At 41.7% G+C, this 24,599-nt stretch overlaps 1 protein-coding gene across 1 annotated transcript; it reads left to right on the plus strand.

Moving 5' to 3' along the window:
• The first annotated feature begins 1,113 nt into the window (after positions 1–1,113).
• Positions 1,114–1,503, plus strand: LOC139763934 (uncharacterized). Its single transcript, XM_071690405.1, has one exon. The coding sequence runs from the start codon at positions 1,114–1,116 to the stop codon at positions 1,501–1,503; it is 390 nt and encodes a 129-aa protein (XP_071546506.1).
• Positions 1,504–24,599: the final 23,096 nt, after the last annotated feature.

Here is a 24,599-nt window from a genome sequence, read left to right on the forward strand (position 1 = left end):
GACTTCTCTCATACATTTAACTACAAATGTGATAATTAAAGTATGAAAAGTCATCAGTATCTTCTACTTGTACTTTTAGTTTTACTTATATATGCTTATGCTTAATATAAAGAACAGGAGAGACTATCTAAATGCTCCAATACAAACAAATTCTTATTAAAGGATTCGAACATTGCTTTTGCTTTTCATAGAAAATCAAAGTTTTGTGGGTAACTCTATGATATATCTGGTGCTTTCTGGTACTTTTCACTGAATGCAAATGAAACAAAAAAGAAATTTGCAAACAAATGGGACCGAAGCAGAATAATCTTGACGAGAATAGATGAGCGATGAAAAAGCTTTCATTATAAATGTTCCTTGTTAGACAAGAGCACAAAATGAAATTGCTAGCAACAGTTAATCTTAACTGTCCTTTTTTCTTTCTCTAGAGCAGGATTCAGCGACCCATATTTTTTTTCATACACATGTGGCCAGGCACTATACATATGCGGCCGAGAAAATGACGTATGAAATATATGATGTTCTGCAGGAGAGCTTAAAAAGATGACCAAGTTTGATTTTAATGATAAATCTCTACATTTCTGATTGCTCATTTCATGTTGGAGTAAATGCTGCAACACACAGAACTGTCCGGAACGGCACTTTACCATAAAAAGAATGGGATAACACAGTGCAGAGGAGCACATGAGGGATGAACTGAGAATTAAAACGTTAAATATGACAGCGAAGGAAGACTGATTTTAGTTTTAGGTTTCCCAAGGGATATTGATGATGCCAAGGGTGTTATGGGGTACCAGACTGTTGATCACTCGAACTTTATAGATAATGTGGAGTGAACAAGCTTCTATGAATTTACCACTTAGCAGACAGGGTAAACAAAAGTCTGGTATCGGACTAACGCTATACTGGGTACTCGACGGAGCCTGTTGTTCATGCTGCTCTTACCTCCCCTGCCCTCACTGATCGATCATCCGATAGTATCAGACAGTTCCAGCTTGACGGAGCACGTCGCTCTGAAAATGACACTTCTCCTGGGGTTGATCAGGCAACCTACCCTGTCCTTAACGCCTGTACTAATATTCCTAACGGCCCATTACTCGCTTTCTATGCAAGATGATGGAGAGAATAATACTTCGTCGTCCTCTTCACGCCACAGGCGGCTTCCACAACTGCCTCAGTGGTTTCACACAACCTCGCAGCACAGCGCACTCCATTGCTTCCCTTTATTGCAGTCTGGCTGCCCGCGTCTCCGTCCTTCTTGGTATTAAGGGAGCCATTGATACAGTTCAGCCTGACCTCATTTTAGCAGAACTGGCGCGGTCAGGCTTTAAACGGCGACTTCTTCGATGGATCATCTCTTACCTCACTGGATGTCAGGGCCAAGTCCGCGCTGAAGGCTCCATATCTCCTGTTCAAGAAATGAACTTTAGCATCCCTCAAGATGGAGTCCTAAGTCCCACCTTATTTAACATTCTCATGCACACCATTGCATCTCTCCAATAGCCAGCAGGAGTTGTCCGCGCAGGACATGCCGACGATGTCCTCCTCCGGGCCCCTGCCTACCCTAGATGTAGGAAGACCTTGATATGGTCTCCAGGGAGTGTGTCACTTGGTTTCCGCCTTTCAACTGCTAAAACAAAAGCCATGTGGCACGGCGGTCGTGTTGAACCACTCCCCTTGTTCTTATAATGAATGTCCTTGTACTAGGTTGATGAAACAATACCTGGCTGTGTATGTAACTCGCACACGTAACTGTCAGATCCCTCAAACTCGCCATCTTCGAAACGTGCTTTCTGCGTCTCGCTAAGCGCCCCCTCCTCCTCCTCTGCACCATGTGCAGGGGTTCCCGTGGTGCCACCCTCCGTGTAGTTCCCACCATGTACATACAAGTTCTTGGTCCGCTTCTGTGACGACTACACCCCCGTCCCTCTCCCTCGTCCTCGTCAACATTAGTCGGACTGCTGTCAGCCATCTCGAAGTTACCCAGAGGGACACAAACTGCTTCCCTATATACCGAACTTGATCTCTCCTCCTCACAGGATCGTGTTTTGGAGATTTGCTTGAAAACTGTCTGCTCCATTCTTCGGGATCCACCAAGCAACTACATCGAGGTCAACTTGACTCCTGGTCTCCGAGGCCGACCTCTTTCTAGCAGACAGCGGCGAGCGAGGGTCATTCATCCGAGCCCTTCAAGAACACGACCTCCTACTGCCTGATATTGTTATCACCCTTGCTGTTGGTTCGTCTCTCTCTCAATGGCTGGACTTGCAACCTGAAGTGATTGCTCGCGGTGGATCGTTCCCGAAATCTCAAATGAACCCTGTTGTTCTCCACACATATATATCATCTCTCCAGGATCGCCCGATGGTCTCCAGGTAGGGCCGTCTTCTACACTGATGGCTTTGTCGATCCTGCTACGGGTAGGACCGGGGCTGGTGTGTTTACATCTTCCATCCTGATGCCCCTGAGCTTATCAGACAGAGTTTCTGGCTAGGCCCCATCCTCAACTCAGCTCAGGCCCAGCTGATAGCCCTCCTTGCTGCTCTTCTTGCTAAAGAAAATGCCGATGGTGCTTGTCCGCTGCGACTTTAGGTCTGCTTTCGATGGATTTACATTTGGATCAGAGGAGAATAAGGACCTCTTCCTCCGATTACTAGGGCTAACATCAATACTTCAGGCCGTCCTCCTGTGACATTTCTATGGATATCAAGTCACGTCGGTATCTCGGGGTATGAGTCAGGAGATGATCTTGCCAAAACCAGCTGGAACAAGGCCACACCTGACTGCTCTGTTTCCTCGAACACTGCTACAACTTAGGACACGAATTCGCCGCAAGAAGAGAGAAGTTCGGGAGGCAGCCATCCCCTGGTCTGCCCGCCCACCTGCTACGATACCCTCCGTCAACTCTCTGACCTCTCGTATGTGTATGGGAAATGTACATTAAGGTCATGTAAACCCATCCAGCAGGTTCATATGTACCCCCAGGAGGTTCATGGGTACACCAGGAGGTTCATGTGTACCCATCCAGGAGGTTCATGTGCACTCCTCCAGGAGGATCATGTGTACCCCTCCAGGAGGTTCATGTGTACCCCTCCAGGAGGTTCATGTGTACCTCTCCAAGGAGGTTCATATGTGCCTTTCCAGCAGGCTCATGTGTACCGTTCCATGAGATTTATGTATATCCCTCCAGAAGGTTCATGTGTTCTCCTCCAGGAGATTCATGTATACCCCTCCAGGAGGTTCAAATGTATCCCTCCCGGAGGTTCATGTGTATTTCTCCAGGAGGTTCATGTGTGCCCCTCCAGGAGGTTATGTGTACCCCTCCAGGGGGTTCAAGTGTACCCCTCCAGGAGGTTCATATGCACTTCTCCAGGAGGTTCACTTGTGCCCTTCCAAGAGGTTCATGTGTATCCCTCCATAAGGTTCATGTGTACCCCTCCATAAGGTTCATGTGTACCCCTCCAGTAGGTTCATGTGTACCCCTCCAGGAGGTTCACGTGTGCCTCTCCAGAGGTTTCATGTGTACCTCTCCATAAGGTTTATATTTACCCCTTTAGGAAGTTCATATGTACTCCTCCATAAGGTTCATGTGTACCCCTCCAGGAGGTTCGTGTGTACTCCTCCTGTAGGTTCATGTGTACCCCTTCATGAGGTTCATATGTACTCCTCCAGAAGGTTCATGTGTACCCCTCCAGGAAGTTTATGTAAACCCCTTAATAAGGTTCATGTGTACCCCTCCAAGAGGTTCAAGTGCATCCCTCCAGGAGGTTCATATGCACTCCGGGAGGTTCACGTGTGCCTCTCCAGGAGGTTCATGTGTACCCTTCCAGAAGGTTCATGTGTACCCCTTCATAAGGTTCAAGTGTACCCCTCCAGTAGTTTCATGTGTACCACCCCTCCAGAAGGTTCATGTGTACCCCTCCAGAAGGTTCATGTGTACCCCTCCAGAAGGTTCATGTGTACCCCTCCATAAGGTTCATGTGTACCCCTCCATAAGGTTCATGTGCACCCCTCCAGTAGGTTCATGTGCACCACCCCTCCAGGAGGTTCACGTGTGCCCCTCCAGGAGGTTCGTGTGTACCCCTTCATAAGGTTTATATGTACCCAATCAGGAGGTTCATATGTACCCCTCCATAAGGTTCATGTGTACCCCTCCAGGAGGTTCATGTTTACTCCTCCAGGAGGCTCATGTGTACCCCTCCAGGAAGTTCATGTGTACCTCTCCAGGAGGTTCATGGGCGCCCCTCCAGGAGGTTCATGTGTACCCCTCCAGGAAGTTCATGTGTACCCCTCCAGGAAGTTCATGTGTACCTCTCCAGGAGGTTCATGGGCGCCCCTCCAGGAGGTTCATGTGTACCCTTCCAGGAGGTTCATGTGTATCCCTCCAGGAGGTTTACGTATACCACTCTAGAAGCTACCTGTGTACCCCTCTAGGAGGTTCATGTGCGCCCCTGAAGGAGGGTCATGTGTATCCCTCCAGGAGGGTCTTGTGTAGCCCTCCAGGAGGTTCGTGTGTATCCCTCAAGGAGGTTTACGTGTACTCCCCTAGGAGGTTCATGTGTATCCCTCCAGGAGGTTCATGTGTACCCCTTTAAGAAGTTCATGCGTATACCTCCAGAAGCTTCATGTGTGCACCTCCAGGAGGTTCATGTGTATTCCTCCAGGAGGTTCATGTGTGCCCTTCCACCTGGATTACCCCTCCAGAAGGTTCAAGTGTACCCCACCAGAAGGTTCATATGTACTCCTCCAGGAGGTTCACGTGTGCCCCTCCAGGAGGTTCATGTGTACCCCTCCATAATGTTCATGTGTATCCCTCCAGGAGGTTCACATGCACTCCTCCAGTAGATTCATGTGTACCCCTCCAGGAGGTTCATATATACTCCTCCAGGAGGTTCACGTGTACCCCTCCAGGAAGTTCATGTGTACTCCTCCATAAGGTTCATGTGCACCCCTCCAGGAGGTTCATGTGTACTCCTCCAGTGTTCATATGTACTCCTCCAGGAAGATCATGTGTATCCCTCTAGGAGGTTCAAGTATACCCCTCCAGGAGGTCCATGTGTACCACTCCAGGAGGTTCATGTGTACCCCTCCAGGAGGTTCATATGTACTCCTCCAAGAGGTTCATGTGTATCCCTCCAGGAGGTTCATGTGTATCCCTCCAGGAAGTTCATGTGCACCCCTCCAGCAGGTTCATGTGTATCCCTCCAGGAGGTTCGCGTGTACCCCTCCAGGAAGTTCATGTGTACCCCCCCAGCAGGTTCACGTGCACTCCTGTAAGAGGTTCAAGTGTACTCCTCCAGGCTCATGTGTACTTCTCTAAGAGGCTCATGTGTTCCTACCAAAAGATTCATGGGTACCCTCCAGAAGGTTCAATTGTATCCCTCCAGCAGGGTTATGTGTACCGCTCCCAGAGGTTCATGTGAACCCCTCCTGGAGGTTCATATGTACTCTTCCAGTAGGTTCATATGTACTCCTCCAGGAAGTTCCCGTTACCCATGTAGGAGGTTCATGTTTATCCCTCCAGGGGTTCATGTGTACCCCTCCAGGATGTTCATATGTACGCTCCCAGGAGGTTCATGTGTACTCCTCCAGCAGGTTCATGTGTACTCCTCCAGGAGATTCATGTGTACCCCTCCAGGAGGTTCATGTGTACCCCTCCAGAAGGTTCATGTGTACCCCTCCAGGAGGTTCATGTGTACCCCTCCAGAAGGTTCATGTGTACCCCTCCAGGAGGTTCATGTGTACCCCTCCAGGAGGTTTATGTAAACCCTTCCAGCATGTTCATGAGTACCCCTCCAGGAGGTTCATGTGCTCCCCTCCAGCAGGTTCATGTGTACCCCTCCTGGAGGTTCATGTCTACCCCTCCAGGAGATTCATGTGTATCCCTCCAGGAGGTTCACGTGTACCCCTGCAGGAGGTTCATGTGTACCTCTCCAGGAGGTTCATGTGTACCCCTCCAGGAGGTTCATGTGTACCCCTCCAGAAGGTTCATGTGTACCCCTCCAGAAGGTTCATGTGTACCCCTCCAGTAGGTTCATGTGTACCCCTCCAGGAGGTTCATGTGTACCCCTCCAGTAGGTTCATGTGTACCCCTCCAGGAGGTTCATGTGTACCCCTCCAGTAGGTTCATGTGTACCCCTCCAGGGGGTTCATGTGTACCCCTTCAGGAGGTTCATGTGTACACTTCCAGGAGGTTCATGTGTACCCCTCCAGGAGATTCATATGTACCCCTCCAAGAGGTTCTTGTGCAATCCAAGAGGTTCATATATTTACCCTTCGGGGAGGTTTATGTGTACCCCTCCAGTAGGTTCATGTGTGCCCCTCTGTACCCCTCCAGCAGGTTCATGTGTACCTCTCTAGGAGGTTCATATGTTCCCCTACAGGGGGTTCATCTGTACCCCTCCAGTAGGTTCATGTGTACCCCTCCAGTAGGTTCATGTGTACTCCTCCAGGAGTTTCATGTGTACCCCTCCAGGAGTTTCATGTGTACTCCTCGAGTAGTTTCATGTGTACTCTTCCAGGAAGTTCAAGTGTACTCGTCCAGGAGGTTTGTGTGTACTCCTCCAGGAGCTTCAGATGTACCCCTCCAGGAGGTTCATGTATACCCCTCCAGGAGGTTCATGTGTACCCCTCCAGTAGGTTCATGTGTACCCCTCCAGTAGGTTCATGTGTACTCCTCCAGGAGTTTCATGTGTACCCCTCCAGGAGTTTCATGTGTACTCCTCGAGTAGTTTCATGTGTACTCTTCTAGGAAGTTCAAGTGTACTCGTCCAGGAGGTTCCTGTGTACTCCTCCAGGAGCTTCAGATGTACCCCTCCAGGAGGTTCATGTATACCCCTCCAGCAGGTTCACGTGTCCTCCTCCAGGAGATTTATGTCTACCTTTCCAGGAGGTTCATGTTTACCGCTCCAGGACATTCATGTGTACCCCTCCAGGAGGTTCCTGTGTACCCCTCCAGGAGGTTCCTGTGTACCCCTCCAGGAGATTCATGTGTATCCCTCCAGGAGGTTCCTGTGTATCCCTCCAGGAGGTTCCTGTGTACCCCTTCAGGAGGTTCCTGTGTATCCCTCCAGGAGTTTCCTGTGTACCCCTCCAGGAGGTTCCTGTGTACCCCTCCAGGAGGTTCATGTGTACCCCTCCAGGAGGTTCCTGTGTATCCCTCCAGGAGATTCCTGTGTACCCCTCCAGGAGGTTCCTGTGTACCCCTCCAGGAGGTTCATGTGTACCCCTCCAGGAGATTCATGTGTATCCCTCCAGGAGGTTCCTGTGTACCCCTCCAGGAGGTTCCTGTGTACCCCTCCAGGAGGTTCCTGTGTACCTCTCCAGGAGGTTCCTGTGTACCCCTCCAGGAGGTTCCTGTGTACCCCTCCAGGAGGTTCCTGTGTACCCCTCCAGGAGGTTCCTGTGTACCCCTCCAGGAGGTTCCTGTGTACCCCTCCAGGAGATTCATGTGTACCCCTCCAGGAGGTTCCTGTGTACCCCTCCAGGAGGTTCCTGTGTACCCCTCCAGGAGATTCATGTGTACCCCTCCAGGAGGTTCCTGTGTACCCCTCTAGGAGATTCATGTGTACCCCTCCAGGAGGTTCCTGTGTACCCCTCCAGGAGGTTCCTGTGTACCCCTCCAGGAGGTTCATGTGTACCCCTCCAGGAGGTTCATGTGTACCCCTCCAGGAGGTTCCTGTGTACCCCTCCAGGAGGTTCCTGTGTACCCCTCCAGGAGGTTCCTGTGTACCCCTCCAGGAGGTTCATGTGTACCCCTCCAGGAGATTCCTGTGTACCCCTCCAGGAGATTCATGTGTACCCCTCCAGGAGATTCCTGTGTACCCCTCCAGGAGATTCCTGTGTACCCCTCCAGGAGATTCATGTGTATCCCTCCAGGAGATTCATGTGTATCCCTCCAGGAGGTTCATGTGTACCCCTCCAGGAGGTTCCTGTTTACCCCTGTAGGAGGTTCATCTGTAGCCCTCCAACAGGTTTATCTGTTCTCCTCCAACAGATTCATATATACCCCTCCAAGATGTTTATGTGTACTCCTCCAGGTGGGTCATGTGTTCCCTCCAAAAGGTTTATGTGTACCCCTCCAGAAGGTTCATGTGTATCTCTCCAGTAGGTTCATGTATACCAGTTTCAGGAGGTTCATGTATACTCCTCCAGTAGTTACATATGCACTCCTCCAGGGCGTTCATGTTACCCACGCAGGAGGTTCAGGTGTACTCCCCCCCCAGGAGGTATATGTATACTCCACCAGGAGGTTTATGTGTGCCCCTACAGTACGTTCACACGTACCCATGCAGAAGGTTCATATGTACTCCTCCAGGAGATTTATATATACCTCTCCAGGAGGTTCATGTGTAACCCTCCAGAAGTTCTTGTGCGCTCATTCCAGGAGGTTTATGTGTAGTCCTCCAGGAGATTCATGTATACCTCTTCAGAAGGTTCATGTGTACCCCTCCAGTAGTTTCATATGTAATCCTCCAGGAGGTTCAATTATACTCCTCCAGGAGGTTCGTGTGTACTCCTCCAGGGAGTTTATGTGTACCCTCCCAGAGGTTCATGTGTACTCCTTCAGGAGATTTATGTGTACTCCTACGTGAGGCTTATTCATAATCCTCTAGGAGGTTCATGTGTACTCCTCCAAGAGCTTTATGTGTTTCCCTCTAGGAGTTTCATGTCTATCCCTCCAGGAGGTTCATGTATACCCGTCTGAGAGGTTACTATGTACTCCTAAAGTGGGTTCATGTGTACCCCTCCAGCAGGTTCATGTGTATTCCTCCAGCAGGTTCATGTGTACAACTCCAGGAGGTTCATTTGTACCCCTCAAGTAGGTTCAGGTGTTCTCCTCCGGAGATTCATATCTTCCTTTCCGGGATGTTCATGCGTACCTCACCAGTAGGATCATGTGTACTCCTCCAGGAGGTTCATGTGCACTCCTCCAGGAGGTTCATGTGCACTCCTCCAGGAGGTTCATGCTTACCCCTCAAGCAGGTTCATGTGTACTCCTCCAGCAGGTTCATGTGTACCCCTCCAGGTTCATGTGTACCCCTCCAGGTTCATGTGTACCCCTCCAGGTTCATGTGTACCCCTCCAGCAGGTTCATGTGTACTCCTCCAGCAGGTTCATGTGTACCTTTCCAGGAGGTTCATGTGTACCCCTCCAGGTTCATGTGTACCCCTCCAGGTTCATGTGTACCCCTCCAGCAGGTTCATGTGTACTCCTCCAGCAGGTTCATGTGTACTCCTCGAATAGGTTCATGTGTACTCCTCCAGGAGGTTCATGTGCACAAATCCAAGTGGGTCATGTGTACTCCTCGAATAGGTTCATGTGTACTCCTCCAGTAGGTTCATATGTATCCCTGCAGGAGGTTTATGTGTAATCCAACAGTTTATGTGTATGCCTCCACTGTACTTCTCCAGGAGGTTCATGTGCACCCTTCCAATAGGTTTATGTGTTCTCTTCCTGGAGGTTTATGTGTACTCCTCCAGGAGGTTTATATGTACTCCTCCAGGAGGTTTATGCGTCCTCCTCCAGGTTTACGTGTACTCCTCCAATAGGTTCATGTGTACTCCTCCAGGAGGTTCAGGTGTACCTCTCCAGTAGGTTTATGTGTCCCCCTCCAAGAGATTTATGTGTACTCCTCCAGTAGGTTCATGCGTACTCCTCCAGCAGGTGCATGTGTACTCTTCCAGTAGGTTCATGTGTACTGCCCTAGGAGGTTCATGTGTACCCCTCCAGCGGGTTCATGTGTACTCCTGCAGGAGTTTCATGTGTATTCCTCCAGGAGGTTCATGTGTACTTCTCCAATAAGTTCATGTGTACTTCTCTATTAAGTTCACGTGTACCCCTCCATGTTTACCCATCCAGGAGGTCCATGTGTATTTCTCCAGGAGGTTCTTGTGTACCCCTCAGGCAGTTTCATGTGTACCCCTCCATCAGGTTCATATGCACTCCTCTAGGTTCACGTGTACTCCTCCAGAAGGTTCTTGTGTATCCCTCCAGCAGGTTCATGTGTACTCCTCCAGGAGGTTCATGCGTACCCCTCCAGGAGGTTCATGTGTACCCCTCCAGCTGGTTTATGTGTACCCCTCCAGCAGGTTCATGTGTACTCGTCCAGTAGATGCCATCGGGTGTTCACCAGGGATTTTCTCCTCAGAGATGAACGTAAGTACACTTCTTATTCGTTCCTCGACGTATTTAATGGGTTTTCGGTAGATGTTAGGGATAACAGCGAAACTTTGGAGAAACTAGATGTTAGGATGAAAGGGTGGAAAGAGGAAGCTGGGTTCTTAGCGGCGAAAGCGGTTACGATTCAGGAAACAGACATAGATATATCATCCAGGGTAAATAGTTTAGATAGTAGGATAGCAACCGTAGAGACGAAGCTGGAAGATATTTCCACCTTCTAACCTGCGAGGAAAACATGTCGCCGCATTACCCAACAACCGAGCGAACTCTCCACTCACACCAGGTTTAGCGAACTCTCCACTCACACCAGGTTTAGCGAACTCTCCACTCACACCAGGTTTAGCGAACTCTCCACTCACACCAGGTTTAGCGAACTCTCCACTCACACCAGGTTTAGCGAACTAGATGATGAAGTACAGGATGATCGTAGCATTAGCCTGGTCGGGGACTAGAGTTAGACATCAGGACCAGGAGTTCTGTGCGAAGGGCAGAAATAGGAAGAACTTGTGTTATGCTAAGATGGAACACGTCCTCGATAAGTTTGATGACATAGTCTCAAACAATCTTGAGGATGTGATTTTTGTCGTTCAGGTGGAGACGGTCAATGCAGTTAATGGGAGATCGGTAGAAACAGTAGCAAGGTATAGGGAACTTATTAACAAGTTTCAGGAAAGTCGTAGGCAGCTTATAATATCAGGATTGCTGCCAAGGTATGACTTCGACTCCTGCACCCTCAGGAGAATGCTAGAGATAAACAGAAGAATGGAGGCTTTTTGTAGGGAGGAGGATAGTGTGTTTAGTATAGACCTGTGGGACCATTTGGTCATGATAGATCTAGGGATGGTCCTAACTTAAGTGTATTAAGGAAAGCCCGCCTTGGCACAGTACTGGATGAGAATATTAGGCCTTTTTCAATAGAGATAAACTACTCAATAAATCATGATCTAGATGATAAAGGAACTAGAAGAGTGGGAAGGGTGAGGGGGTAGCTGTGGTGGGTGGGTGGGTGGGTGAGGGGGATACTAAGTGTGAATGGGACCTGAGGAACAAGGCAGAGGTTGGGCGGGGTCTGGCGGTAGGGATCCTCTGCTAGTAGCGGTAACCTCACAGGCAGAGGAACTAGCCAAGAAAAGTCAAGTGGGGTCAGTTGGGGACAACTCGGGCAGTATAAGTAGCGGGTTAGCAACGCTACAGGTCAACTTTCAGGTAACTTTTAGGAGCAAGGCTGGTAGGGTCCAGTGTGGGGCGGGACGGGGCAGAGAAAGGTGGCCAACCCAACACAGATGGAGAACCGTCTCTCTCCCGCTGCTGCACAAGACACACACATTAACACTGATAATACACACACGCATCATACCCACAGTGAAAAAAGATCAGTTCAATTCAGACATCATGTCAGAAAATAAGTTTAATATACACAAATCTCCGGAGCATTATTACAAAACGCGATGAACTTATATACTATGATGAACTTATATACCATGATGAACTTATATACTATGATGAACTTATATACCATGATGAACTTATATCCTATGAAGAACTTATATACTATGATGAACTTATATACCATGATGAACTTATATACCATGATGGACTTATATACCATGATGAACTTATATATCATGATGAACTTATATACCATGATGAACTTATATACTATGATGAACTTATATACCATGATGAACTTATATACCATGATGAACTTATATACCATGATGAACTTATATACCATGATGAACTTATATACCATGATGAACTTATATACCATGATGGACTTATATACCATGATGAACTTATATACCATGATGAACTTATATACCATGATGAACTTATATACTATGATGAACTTATATACCATGATGAACTTATATACCATGATGAACTTATATACCATGATGAACTTATATACCATGATGAACTTATATCCTATGAAGAACTTATATACTATGATGAACTTATATACCATGATGAACTTATATACTATGATGAACTTATATACCATGATGGACTTATATACCATGATGAACTTATATCCTATGAAGAACTTATATACTATGATGAACTTATATACCATGATGAACTTATATACCATGATGAACTTATATACCATGATGGACTTATATACCATGATGAACTTATATACCATGATGAACTTATATCCTATGAAGAACTTATATACTATGATGAACTTATATACCATGATGAACTTATATACCATGATGGACTTATATACCATGATGAACTTATATACCATGATGAACTTATATACCATGATGAACTTATATACTATGATGAACTTATATACCATGATGAACTTATATACCATGATGAACTTATATACCATGATGAACTTATATACCATGATGAACTTATATACCATGATGAACTTATATACCATGATGAACTTATATACCATGATGACTTATATACCATGATGAACTTATATACCATGATGAACTTATATCCTATGATGAACTTATATACTATGATGAACTTATATACCATGATGAACTTATATACCTATGATGGACTTATATACCATGATGAACTTATATACCATGATGAACTTATATACCATGATGAACTTATATACCATGATGAACTTATATACCATGATGAACTTATATACCATGATGAACTTATATACCATGATGAACTTATATACCATGATGAACTTATATACCATGATGAACTTATATACCATGATGGACTTATATACCATGATGAACTTATATACCATGATGAACTTATATACCATGATGAACTTATATACTATGATGAACTTATATACCATGATGAACTTATATACCATGATGAACTTATATACCATGATGAACTTATATACCATGATGAACTTATATCCTATGAAGAACTTATATACTATGATGAACTTATATACCATGATGAACTTATATACTATGATGAACTTATATACCATGATGGACTTATATACCATGATGAACTTATATCCTATGAAGAACTTATATACTATGATGAACTTATATACCATGATGAACTTATATACCATGATGAACTTATATACCATGATGGACTTATATACCATGATGAACTTATATACCATGATGAACTTATATCCTATGAAGAACTTATATACTATGATGAACTTATATACCATGATGAACTTATATACCATGATGGACTTATATACCATGATGAACTTATATACCATGATGAACTTATATACCATGATGAACTTATATACTATGATGAACTTATATACCATGATGAACTTATATACCATGATGAACTTATATACCATGATGAACTTATATACCATGATGAACTTATATACCATGATGAACTTATATACCATGATGAACTTATATACCATGATGGACTTATATACCATGATGAACTTATATACCATGATGAACTTATATACCATGATGAACTTATATACTATGATGAACTTATATACCATGATGAACTTATATACCATGATGAACTTATATACCATGATGAACTTATATACCATGATGAACTTATATACCATGATGAACTTATATACCATGATGAACTTATATACTATGATGAACTTATATACCATGATGAACTTATATACCATGATGAACTTATATACCATGATGAACTTATATACCATGATGAACTTATATACCATGATGAACTTATATACCATGATGAACTTATATACCATGATGGACTTATATACCATGATGAACTTATATACCATGATGAACTTATATACCATGATGAACTTATATACTATGATGAACTTATATACCATGATGAACTTATATACCATGATGAACTTATATACCATGATGAACTTATATACCATGATGAACTTATATACCATGATGAACTTATATACCATGATGAACTTATATACTATGATGAACTTAAATACCATGATGAACTTATATACCATGATGGACTTATATACTATGATGAACTTATATACCATGATGAACTTATATACCATGATGAACTTATATACTATGATGAACTTATATACCATGATGAACTTATATACCATGATGAACTTATATACCATGATGAACTTATATACCATGATGAACTTATATACTATGATGAACTTACATCCTTTGCAGTTACTGAAAAACCGAACATTATTGCAGTCTCAGAAACGTGGGTCAACTCTGAGAATAAACACTTAATGGTCGAGTTAGCAATACCCGGATACAAACTATTTACAACAGATGGCTTGTACAGGGTAGGTGGTGGAGTTTTGATCTACGTTGATAACAATCTAAGTGCTATTAAGATAAGCAAAGTAGACACACACACACACACACACACACACACACACACACACACACACACTTACCACTCTCTATATATTAACATTACCGACAAGTTCAAAAGTAAACTACGTCTCGGCGTTATTTACAGACTTCCTACGCCAAAAAAAAGACGACATTAAGATACACAACAGTAATAAACAGTGAAGAGGTTATAATAGTAGGAGACTTCAACAGTCCAAAGACAAACATAAAGCGAGATGGAACGAGACTAACGGAACTGATTGAAGACGTTTTTCTGGGACAGTTGATTAAAAAACCAACTAGAGGTAAATGCATTCTTGATTTTGTCCTCACCAGTGACACAAACTTAATCATCTCATGTGAAGTAGACGGCGAGAGTTTGTCAAACAGTGATGACTGTTTGATTACATCAGAGATAAATTGGTTTTGATTTTTGTCTGCTAGAGCGGCGAGTTTATTGTGCTCTCCTGCCCCCTCCAGTGATATGGAGGTGCGTTCACTACTCGGACCATCTGTTTATATCATCTATCCAACTGATGTCCAGGTGCCATCTGCTGATGTCCAGGTGTTTTGATTATGAAATAAATGATAAACTCTTGATCCTAGTTTACAGGGGAGTAGATTTTGAAAACATGAGACACAAGAAATTCACAGTACCAACTGGCCAAAACTTCTTGACGTTTACACAGTAGAGGAAATGTGGAATAATTCTACAAACACACGACTCAAGATTGAAAATAAAGAGATTCCACGAATTACGAAGAGAATTTGCAATATTTCAAAACCATCATGGAGGAATAGAATAGAACTAATTCGCCAAAAGAAGAAAACATATGAGAAATTCAAATCAATGGGAACCGATGAAAAGGAATTAATAAAAATCCAAAGAGAGTGTGAGAAGGTCATGACAGTATACGCGACGAAGAAAAAAGAATATCCTTGAAAGTTAAGAATAACTTTAAGGAATTCTTAAAATATATGAGACAAAGGAAGACAGTAAAAGAAGAAATTAAAACATTACGAAACGAACATGACACACTAACTACTGATGACAAGGAAATGGCTACCATACTAAATTATTCTTGTAACTCTGTATTGATAATTGAAGAAACACTTCGAATACCGCAACCAATGAAAATGTTTCAAGGATATGATGAAGTGTTGAAGGTTAGAGAGATAGTTCTGAAGTACTTATATACCTGGACCAATTAAATTCCAACAAATCCAACGACCCAGATAACTTAACTCCAAGATTTTTAAAGGTCAGGAGACAGCTGATATACCCCATAACAAAAATAGTCAACAAATCTTTTTCAGATGGTCGGGTGAAAACAGACTGGAAACCAGCAAATGTTAATCCTATGTATAAAAAAGGAGACAAAAAGTGTGCCTTGAACTAGCGCCCAATTAGCCTTACGTCAGTGTTAGGTAAAATGATGAAAAAAATAATGAGATGAAATTGTCACGCTTCTAGAACACAAAATTATATCGGACAACCAACACGGTTTCCGCTGTAGAAGATCCTGCCTGACGAATTTGCTGGATTCTTTTAATGTTATTTATCAGAACTGGGACGAAAAATTACCGTCTGATATAGTATATTTCGATTTCCAAAAGACTTTCGATAAAGTACCTCACAAGAGACTTTTACATAAACTCAAAGCACACGAAATCGGCGAAGAAAGCAGCGTGTAGTATTAAACAGCGAAGCCTCAGATTGGCTGGACGTAACGAGTGGTGTGCCCTGATCAGGGGTCGATCTTAGGCCCAGTTCTTTTCATAACATACATTAATGACCTAGAACTCGGTCTCATATCTAAGAACTCCAATTTGATGACGATACTAAAGTAGGACGTAGAGCTGTAAACAGGCGGGACGGCAAAATGATTAAAAGAGATCTTTATCAAATTACCAGCAGGATGGTCAGACAGATGGCAAATGAAGTTTAATGTAGACAAGTGTAATGTAATGCACTTTGGAGACAAGAATATACGTTACGATTACAAACTGTTAGGAAACTCACTAACTAAAGTAAATGAAGAAAATGTCCTTGGAGTTGTCACTAGCAACAACCTGAAGTACACCAAACAGGGTCAAGCAGGAGGTAAAACAGGCAACCAAATGTTAGGTTTCATAGCCAGGAATATAGTTTACAAGACACCAGAAACAATTCTCACACTTTATAATTCTCTAGTAAGACCACACCTTGAATATACAGTACAGTTTTGTTTCCCAAAAGACGAGGAAAAATGAGAGCAAGTACAAAGACGTGCGACAAAATAAATCCATCCTTTAGAAATCTGGCATACAAAGAGAGCTAAAACGACTGGATCTTTTCTCCCTCAAAGAACGTAGACATCGCAGCGACTTAATCCAAGTGGTCAAAATTCTGATCAAGTTCGATAAAGTAAATCACGAACATCTTTTCGAAATACAAGAAAATACAGTTACTAGGACAAATGGAATAAAATCAAAGCTAAAAAATGTAGTACGGACATGGGAAAAAGTTTCTTTTCCTATACGTGTGTTGAACACGAGTAAGTTACCGTCAGACATAGTAAATGCTAAAACTATAAATACCTTCAAAAGACGTTTAGACAAATATTCTATAAAATCACGTATACTCTGAGAAAAACCGCCAGAAAGATATAAACGACAGCGGTAACGGGGACACTAGAAGACTCATGTGCAGCAGCGGGGGAGTCGGGGAGAGGTTAAGAAAATACTGAACAGTATTATACATTTTCTTCAAGTTACATCGTATTTTTCATTTTTCAGACAACCCAGTTTTGAGCCAATCAGGTCTCGTGTTGCCTGTCTTTCTTATGTAAACTCTTGTAATACATCAATATGATAACCACACCATGAGGTGCTTAATACATCAGTATGATACCCATATCGTGAGGTACTTAATACATCAATATGATAACCATATCATGAGGTACTTAATACATCAATATGATAACCATATGAGGTACTTTATACACCAATATGATAACTATATTATGGGGCACTTAATATATCATCATAACCAAATCATGGGGTACTTCATACATCAATATGATAACCATATCATGAGGTACTTAATACGCCAATATGATAACCATATCATGAGGCACTTAATACATCATCAACATAACCAAATCATAGGGTACTTGATATATCAATATGATAACCATATCATGAGGTACTTAATACATCAATATGATAACCATATCATGAGGCACTTAATGCATCATCATCATAACCATATCATGAGGCACTTAATACATCATCATAACCATATCATGAGGTACTTAATACATCAATATGATAACCATATCATGAGGCACTTGATACATCATCATCATAACCATATCATGAGGCACTTAATACATCATCATAACCATATCATGAGGTACTTAATACAGCAATAAGATAACCAAATCGTGAGGTACTTAGTACATCAATATGATAACTATATCATAAGGTACTTGATACATCAATATGATAAACCATATTATGAGGTACTTAATACATCATCATAACCATATCAGGAGGTACTTAATACATCAATATGATAACCATATTATGATGTACTTAATACATCAATATGATAACCATAGCATGAGGTACTTAATACATCAATATGATAACCATGTCATGAGGTACTTAATACATCAATATGATAACCATATCATGCGGTAATTAATACATCATTATGATAACCATGTCATGAGGTACTTAATACATCAATATGATAATCATATCATGATGTACTTAATACATCAATATGATAACCATATCATGAGGTACTTAATACATCAATATGATAACCATATCATGAGGTACTTAATGCATCAACATGATACCCATATCATGAGGTACGTAATACATCAACATCATAGCCATATCATGAGGTACTTAATACATCAATATGATAAACATATCATGAGGTACTTAATAAATTAATATGATAACCATATGAGGTACTTAATACATCAATATGATAACCATATCATGAGGTACTTAATACATCAATATAACCATGTCATGAGGTACTTAATACATCAATATGATAAACATATCGTAAGGTACTTAATACATCAATATGATAAACATATCGTCAGGTACTTAATACATCTATATGATAACCATATCATGAGGTACTTAATACATCAATATGATAACCATATCGCGAGGTACTTAATACATCAATATGATAACCATATCATGAGGTACTTAATACATCAATATGATAACCATATCATGAGGTACTTAATACATCAATATAACCATGTCATGAGGTACTTAATACATCAATATGATAAACATATCGTGAGGTACTTAATACATCAATATGATAACCATATCATGAGGTACTTAATACATCAATATGATAACCATATCATGAGGTACTTAATACATCAATATGATAACCATATGAGGTACTTAATACATCAATATGATAACCATATCATGAGGTACTTAATACATCAATATAACCATGTCATGAGGTACTTAATACATCAATATGATAACCATATCATGAGGTACTTAATACATCAATATGATAACCATATCATGAGGTAATTAATACATCAATATAACCATATCATGAGGTATTTAATACATCAATATGATAACCATATCATGAGGTACTTATTACATCAATATGATAGCCATATCATGAGGTACTTAATACATCAATATGATAACCATATCATGAGGTACTTAATACATCAATATGATAACCATATCGTGAGGTAATTAATACATCGATATGATAACCATATCATGAGGTATTTAATACATCTATATGATAACCATATCATGAGTACGTAATACATCAATATAACCATGTCATGAGGTACTTAATACATCAATATGATAACCATATCATGAGGTACTTAATACATCAATATGATAACCATATCATGAGGTACTTGATACATCAATATGATAACCATATCATGAGGTACTTAATACATCAATATGATAAACATATCATGAGGTACTTAATACATCAATATGATAAACATATCTTGAGGTACTTAATACATCATCATAACCGTATCTAGAGGTACTTAATACATCAATATGATAACCATATCATGAGGTACTTAATACATCTATATGATAACCATATCATGAGGTACTTAATACATCAATATGATAAACACATCATGAGGTACTTAATACATCAATATGATAACCATATCATGAGGTACTTAATACATCAATATGATAACCATATCATGAGGTACTTAATACATCAATATGATAACCATATCATGATCTACTTAATACATCAATATGATAACCATATCATGAGGTACTTAATACATCTATATGATAACCATATCATGAGGTACTTAATACATCTATATGATAACCATATCATGAGGTACTTAATACATCTATATGGTAACCATATCATGAGGCACTTAATACATCTATATTTGAACCATATCATGAGGTACTTAATACATCAATATGATAACCATATCATGAGGTACTTAATACATCAATATGATAACCATATCATGAGGTATTTAATACTTCTATATGATAACCATATCATGAGTACGTAATACATCAATATAACCATGTCATGAGGTACTTAATACATCAATATGATAACCATATCATGAAGTACTTAATACATCAATATGATAACCATATCATGAGGTCTTTAATACATCAATATGATAAACATATCATGAGTACGTAATACATCAATATAACCATGTCATGAGGTACTTAATACATCAATATGATAAACATATCGTGAGGTAATTTAAGATACATCAATATGATAAACATATCGTGAGGTACTTAATACATCAATATGATAACCATATCATGAGGTACTTAATACATCAATATGATAGCCATATCATGAGGTACTTAATACATCAATATGATAACCATATCATGAGGTACTTAATACATCAATATGATAGCCATATCATGAGGTACTTAATACATCAATATGATAACCATATTATGAGGTACTTAATACATCAATATAACCATGATATGAGGTATTTAGTAAAGCATCCTCCTCGAAGGCTCAGAGTGGGGTGCCTAAATGTGTGTGGATGTAACCAAGATGTGAAGACCCTTACTGGAAAAACACTCTTGAAGTAGAACCTTCAGACACAATTGAAAATGTGAAGGAAAATAGTGAAATTGGAAAAAATGTAGCTTAGACATTGAAGCTTATTGATACAGTGGTTATATTGATGAGAACTGCTATTGACGTTTGTGTAAATAAATTATACATTTCCTTTTTTCCATAGCCAGAGGTTGAACCATTATGTGACATTCTTTTTTTTCATTCATTTCAAGCTAGAGGTTTCAGTTTTCTAAATTGTTTCTTACATTTCTCATATGTATATATATGTATGTGTGTGTGTGTGTATATGTGCGTATGTGTGTGTATGTGTATATGTATATATATATGTATATTATCCCTGGGGATAGGGGTGAAAGAATACTTCCCACGTATTCCTCGCGTGTCGTAGAAAGCGACTAGAGGGGACGGGAGCGGGGGGCCAGAAATCCTCCCCTCCTTGTATTAACTTTCTAAAATGGGAAACAGAAGAAGGAGTCACGCGGGGAGTGCTCATCCTCCTCGAAGGCTCAGAGTGGGGTGCCTAAATGTGTGTGGATGTAACCAAGATGTGAAAAAAGGAGAGATAGGTAGTATGTTTGAGGAAAGGAACCTGGATGTTTTGGCTCTGAGTGAAACGAAGCTCAAGGGTAAAGGGGAAGAGTGGTTTGGGAATGTCTGGGGAGTAAAGTCAGGGGTTAGTGAGAGGACAAGAGCAAGGGAAGGAGTAGCAATACTCCTGAAACAGGAGTTGTGGGAGTATGTGATAGAGTGTAAGAAAGTAAATTCTCGATTAATATGGGTAAAACTGAAAGTTGATGGAGAGAGGTTGGTGATTATTGGTGCATATGCACCTGGGCATGAGAAGAAAGATCAAGAGAGGCAAGTGTTTTGGGAGCAGCTGAATGAGTGTGTTAGTGGTTTTGATGCACGAGACCGGGTCATAGTGATGGGTGATTTGAATGCAAAGGTGAGTAATGTGGCAGTTGAGGGAATAATTGGTATACATGGGGTGTTCAGTGTTGTAAATGGAAATGGTGAAGAGCTTGTAGATTTATGTGCTGAAAAAGGACTGATGATTGGGAATACCTGGTTTAAAAAGCGAGATATACATAAGTATACTTATGTAAGTAGGAGAGATGGCCAGAGAGCGTTATTGGATTACGTGTTAATTGACAGGCGTGCGAAAGAGAGACTTTTGGATGTTAATGTGCTGAGAGGTGCAACTGGAGGGATGTCTGATCATTATCTTGTGGAGGCTAAGGTGAAGATTTGTATGGGTTTTCAGAAAAGAAGAGTGAATGTTGGGGTGAAGAGGGTGGTGAGAGTAAGTGAGCTTGAGAAGGAGACGTGTGTGAGGAAGTACCAGGAGAGACTGAGTACAGAATGGAAAAAGGTGAGAACAATGGAAGTAAGGGGAGTGGGGGAGGAATGGGATGTATTTAGGGAATCAGTGATGGATTGCGCAAACGATGCTTGTGGCATGAGAAGAGTGGGAGGTGGGTTGATTAGAAAGGGTAGTGAGTGGTGGGATGAAGAAGTAAGAGTATTAGTGAAAGAGAAGAGAGAGGCATTTGGACGATTTTTGCAGGGAAAAAATGCAATTGAGTGGGAGATGTATAAAAGAAAGAGACAGGAGGTCAAGAGAAAGGTGCAAGAGGTGAAAAAAAGGGCAAATGAGAGTTGGGGTGAGAGAGTATCATTAAATTTTAGGGAGAATAAAAAGATGTTCTGGAAGGAGGTAAATAAAGTGCGTAAGACAAGGGAGCAAATGGGAACTTCAGTGAAGGGCGCAAATGGGGAGGTGATAACAAGTAGTGGTGATGTGAGAAGGAGATGGAGTGAGTGTTTTGAAGGTTTGTTGAATGTGTTTGATGATAGAGTGGCAGATATAGGGTGTTTTGGTCGAGGTGGTGTGCAAAGTGAGAGGGTTAGGGAAAATGATTTGGTAAACAGAGAAGGGTAGTGAAAGCTTTGCGGAAGATGAAAGCCGGCAAGGCAGCAGGTTTGGATGGTATTGCAGTGGAATTTATTAAAAAAGGGGGTGACTGTATTGTTGACTGGTTGGTAAGGTTATTTAATGTATGTATGACTCATGGTGAGGTGCCTGAGGATTGGCGGAATGCGTGCATAGTGCCATTGTACAAAGGCAAAGGGGATAAGAGTGAGTGCTCAAATTACAGAGGTATAAGTTTGTTGAGTATTCCTGGTAAATTATATGGGAGGGTATTGATTGAGAGGGTGAAGGCATGTACAGAGCATCAGATTGGGGAAGAGCAGTGTGGTTTCAGAAGTGGTAGAGGATGTGTGGATCAGGTGTTTGCTTTGAAGAATGTATGTGAGAAATACTTAGAAAAGCAAATGGATTTGTATGTAGCATTTATGGATCTGGAGAAGGCATATGATAGAGTTGATAGAGATGCTCTGTGGAAGGTATTAAGAATATATGGTGTGGGAGGAAAGTTGTTAGAAGCAGTGAAAAGTTTTTATCGAGGATGTAAGGCATGTGTACGTGTAGGAAGAGTGGAAAGTGATTGGTTCTCATTGAATGTAGGTTTGCGGCAGGGGTGTGTGATGTCTCCATGGTTGTTTAATTTGTTTATGGATGGGGTTGTTAGGGAGGTGAATGCAAGAGTTTTGGAAAGAGGGGCAAGTATGAAGTCTGTTGGGGATGAGAGAGCTTGGGAAGTGAGTCAGTTGTTGTTCGCTGATGATACAGCGCTGGTGGCTGATTCATGTGAGAAACTGCAGAAGCTGGTGACTGAGTTTGGAAAAGTGTGTGGAAGAAGAAAGTTAAGAGTAAATGTGAATAAGAGCAAGGTTATTAGGTACAGTAGGGTTGAGGGTCAAGTCAATTGGGAGGTGAGTTTGAATGGAGAAAAACTGGAGGAAGTGAAGTGTTTTAGATATCTGGGAGTGGATCTGGCAGCGGATGGAACCACGGAAGCGGAAGTGGATCATAGGGTGGGGGAGGGGGCGAAAATCCTGGGGGCCTTGAAGAATGTGTGGAAGTCGAGAACATTATCTCGGAAAGCAAAAATGGGTATGTTTGAAGGAATAGTGGTTCCAACAATGTTGTATGGTTGCGAGGCGTGGGCTATGGATAGAGTTGTGCGCAGGAGGATGGATGTGCTGGAAATGAGATGTTTGAGGACAATGTGTGGTGTGAGGTGGTTTGATCGAGTGAGTAACGTAAGGGTAAGAGAGATGTGTGGAAATAAAAAGAGCGTGGTTGAGAGAGCAGAAGAGGGTGTTTTGAAGTGGTTTGGGCACATGGAGAGGATGAGTGAGGAAAGATTGACCAAGAGGATATATGTGTCGGAGGTGGAGGGAACAAGGAGAAGAGGGAGACCAAATTGGAGGTGGAAAGATGGAGTGAAAAAGATTTTGTGTGATCGGGGCCTGAACATGCAGGAGGGTGAAAGGAGGGCAAGGAATAGAGTGAATTGGATCGATGTGGTATACCGGGGTTGACGTGCTGTCAGTGGATTGAAGCAAGGCATGTGAAGCGTCTGGGGTAAACCATGGAAAGCTGTGTAGGTATGTATATTTGCGTGTGTGGACGTATGTATATACATGTGTATGAGGGGGGGGGTTGGGCCATTTCTTTCGTCTGTTTCCTTGCGCTACCTCGCAAACGCGGGAGACAGCGACAAAGTATAATAAAGAAAAAAAAAATAAAAAAATGAGGTATTTAACACATCAATATGATAAACATATCGTGAGGTACTTAATACATCAATATGATAGCCATATCATGAGGTACTTAATACGTCAATATGATAACCATATCATGAGGTACTTAATGCATCAATATGATAACCATATCATGAGGTATTTAATACATCAATATGATAACCATATCATGAGGTACTTAATACATCAATATGATAGCCATATCATGAGGTACTTAATACGTCAATATGATAACCATATCATGAGGTACTTAATACATCAATATGATAACCATATCATGAGGTACTTAATACATCAATGTGATAACCATATCATGAGGTACTTAATACATCAATATAACCATGTCATGAGGT

The sequence above is a fragment of the Panulirus ornatus genome, chromosome 3 (assembly GCF_036320965.1).
Source record: "Panulirus ornatus isolate Po-2019 chromosome 3, ASM3632096v1, whole genome shotgun sequence".
Taxonomy (NCBI): Eukaryota; Metazoa; Arthropoda; class Malacostraca; order Decapoda; family Palinuridae; genus Panulirus; species Panulirus ornatus.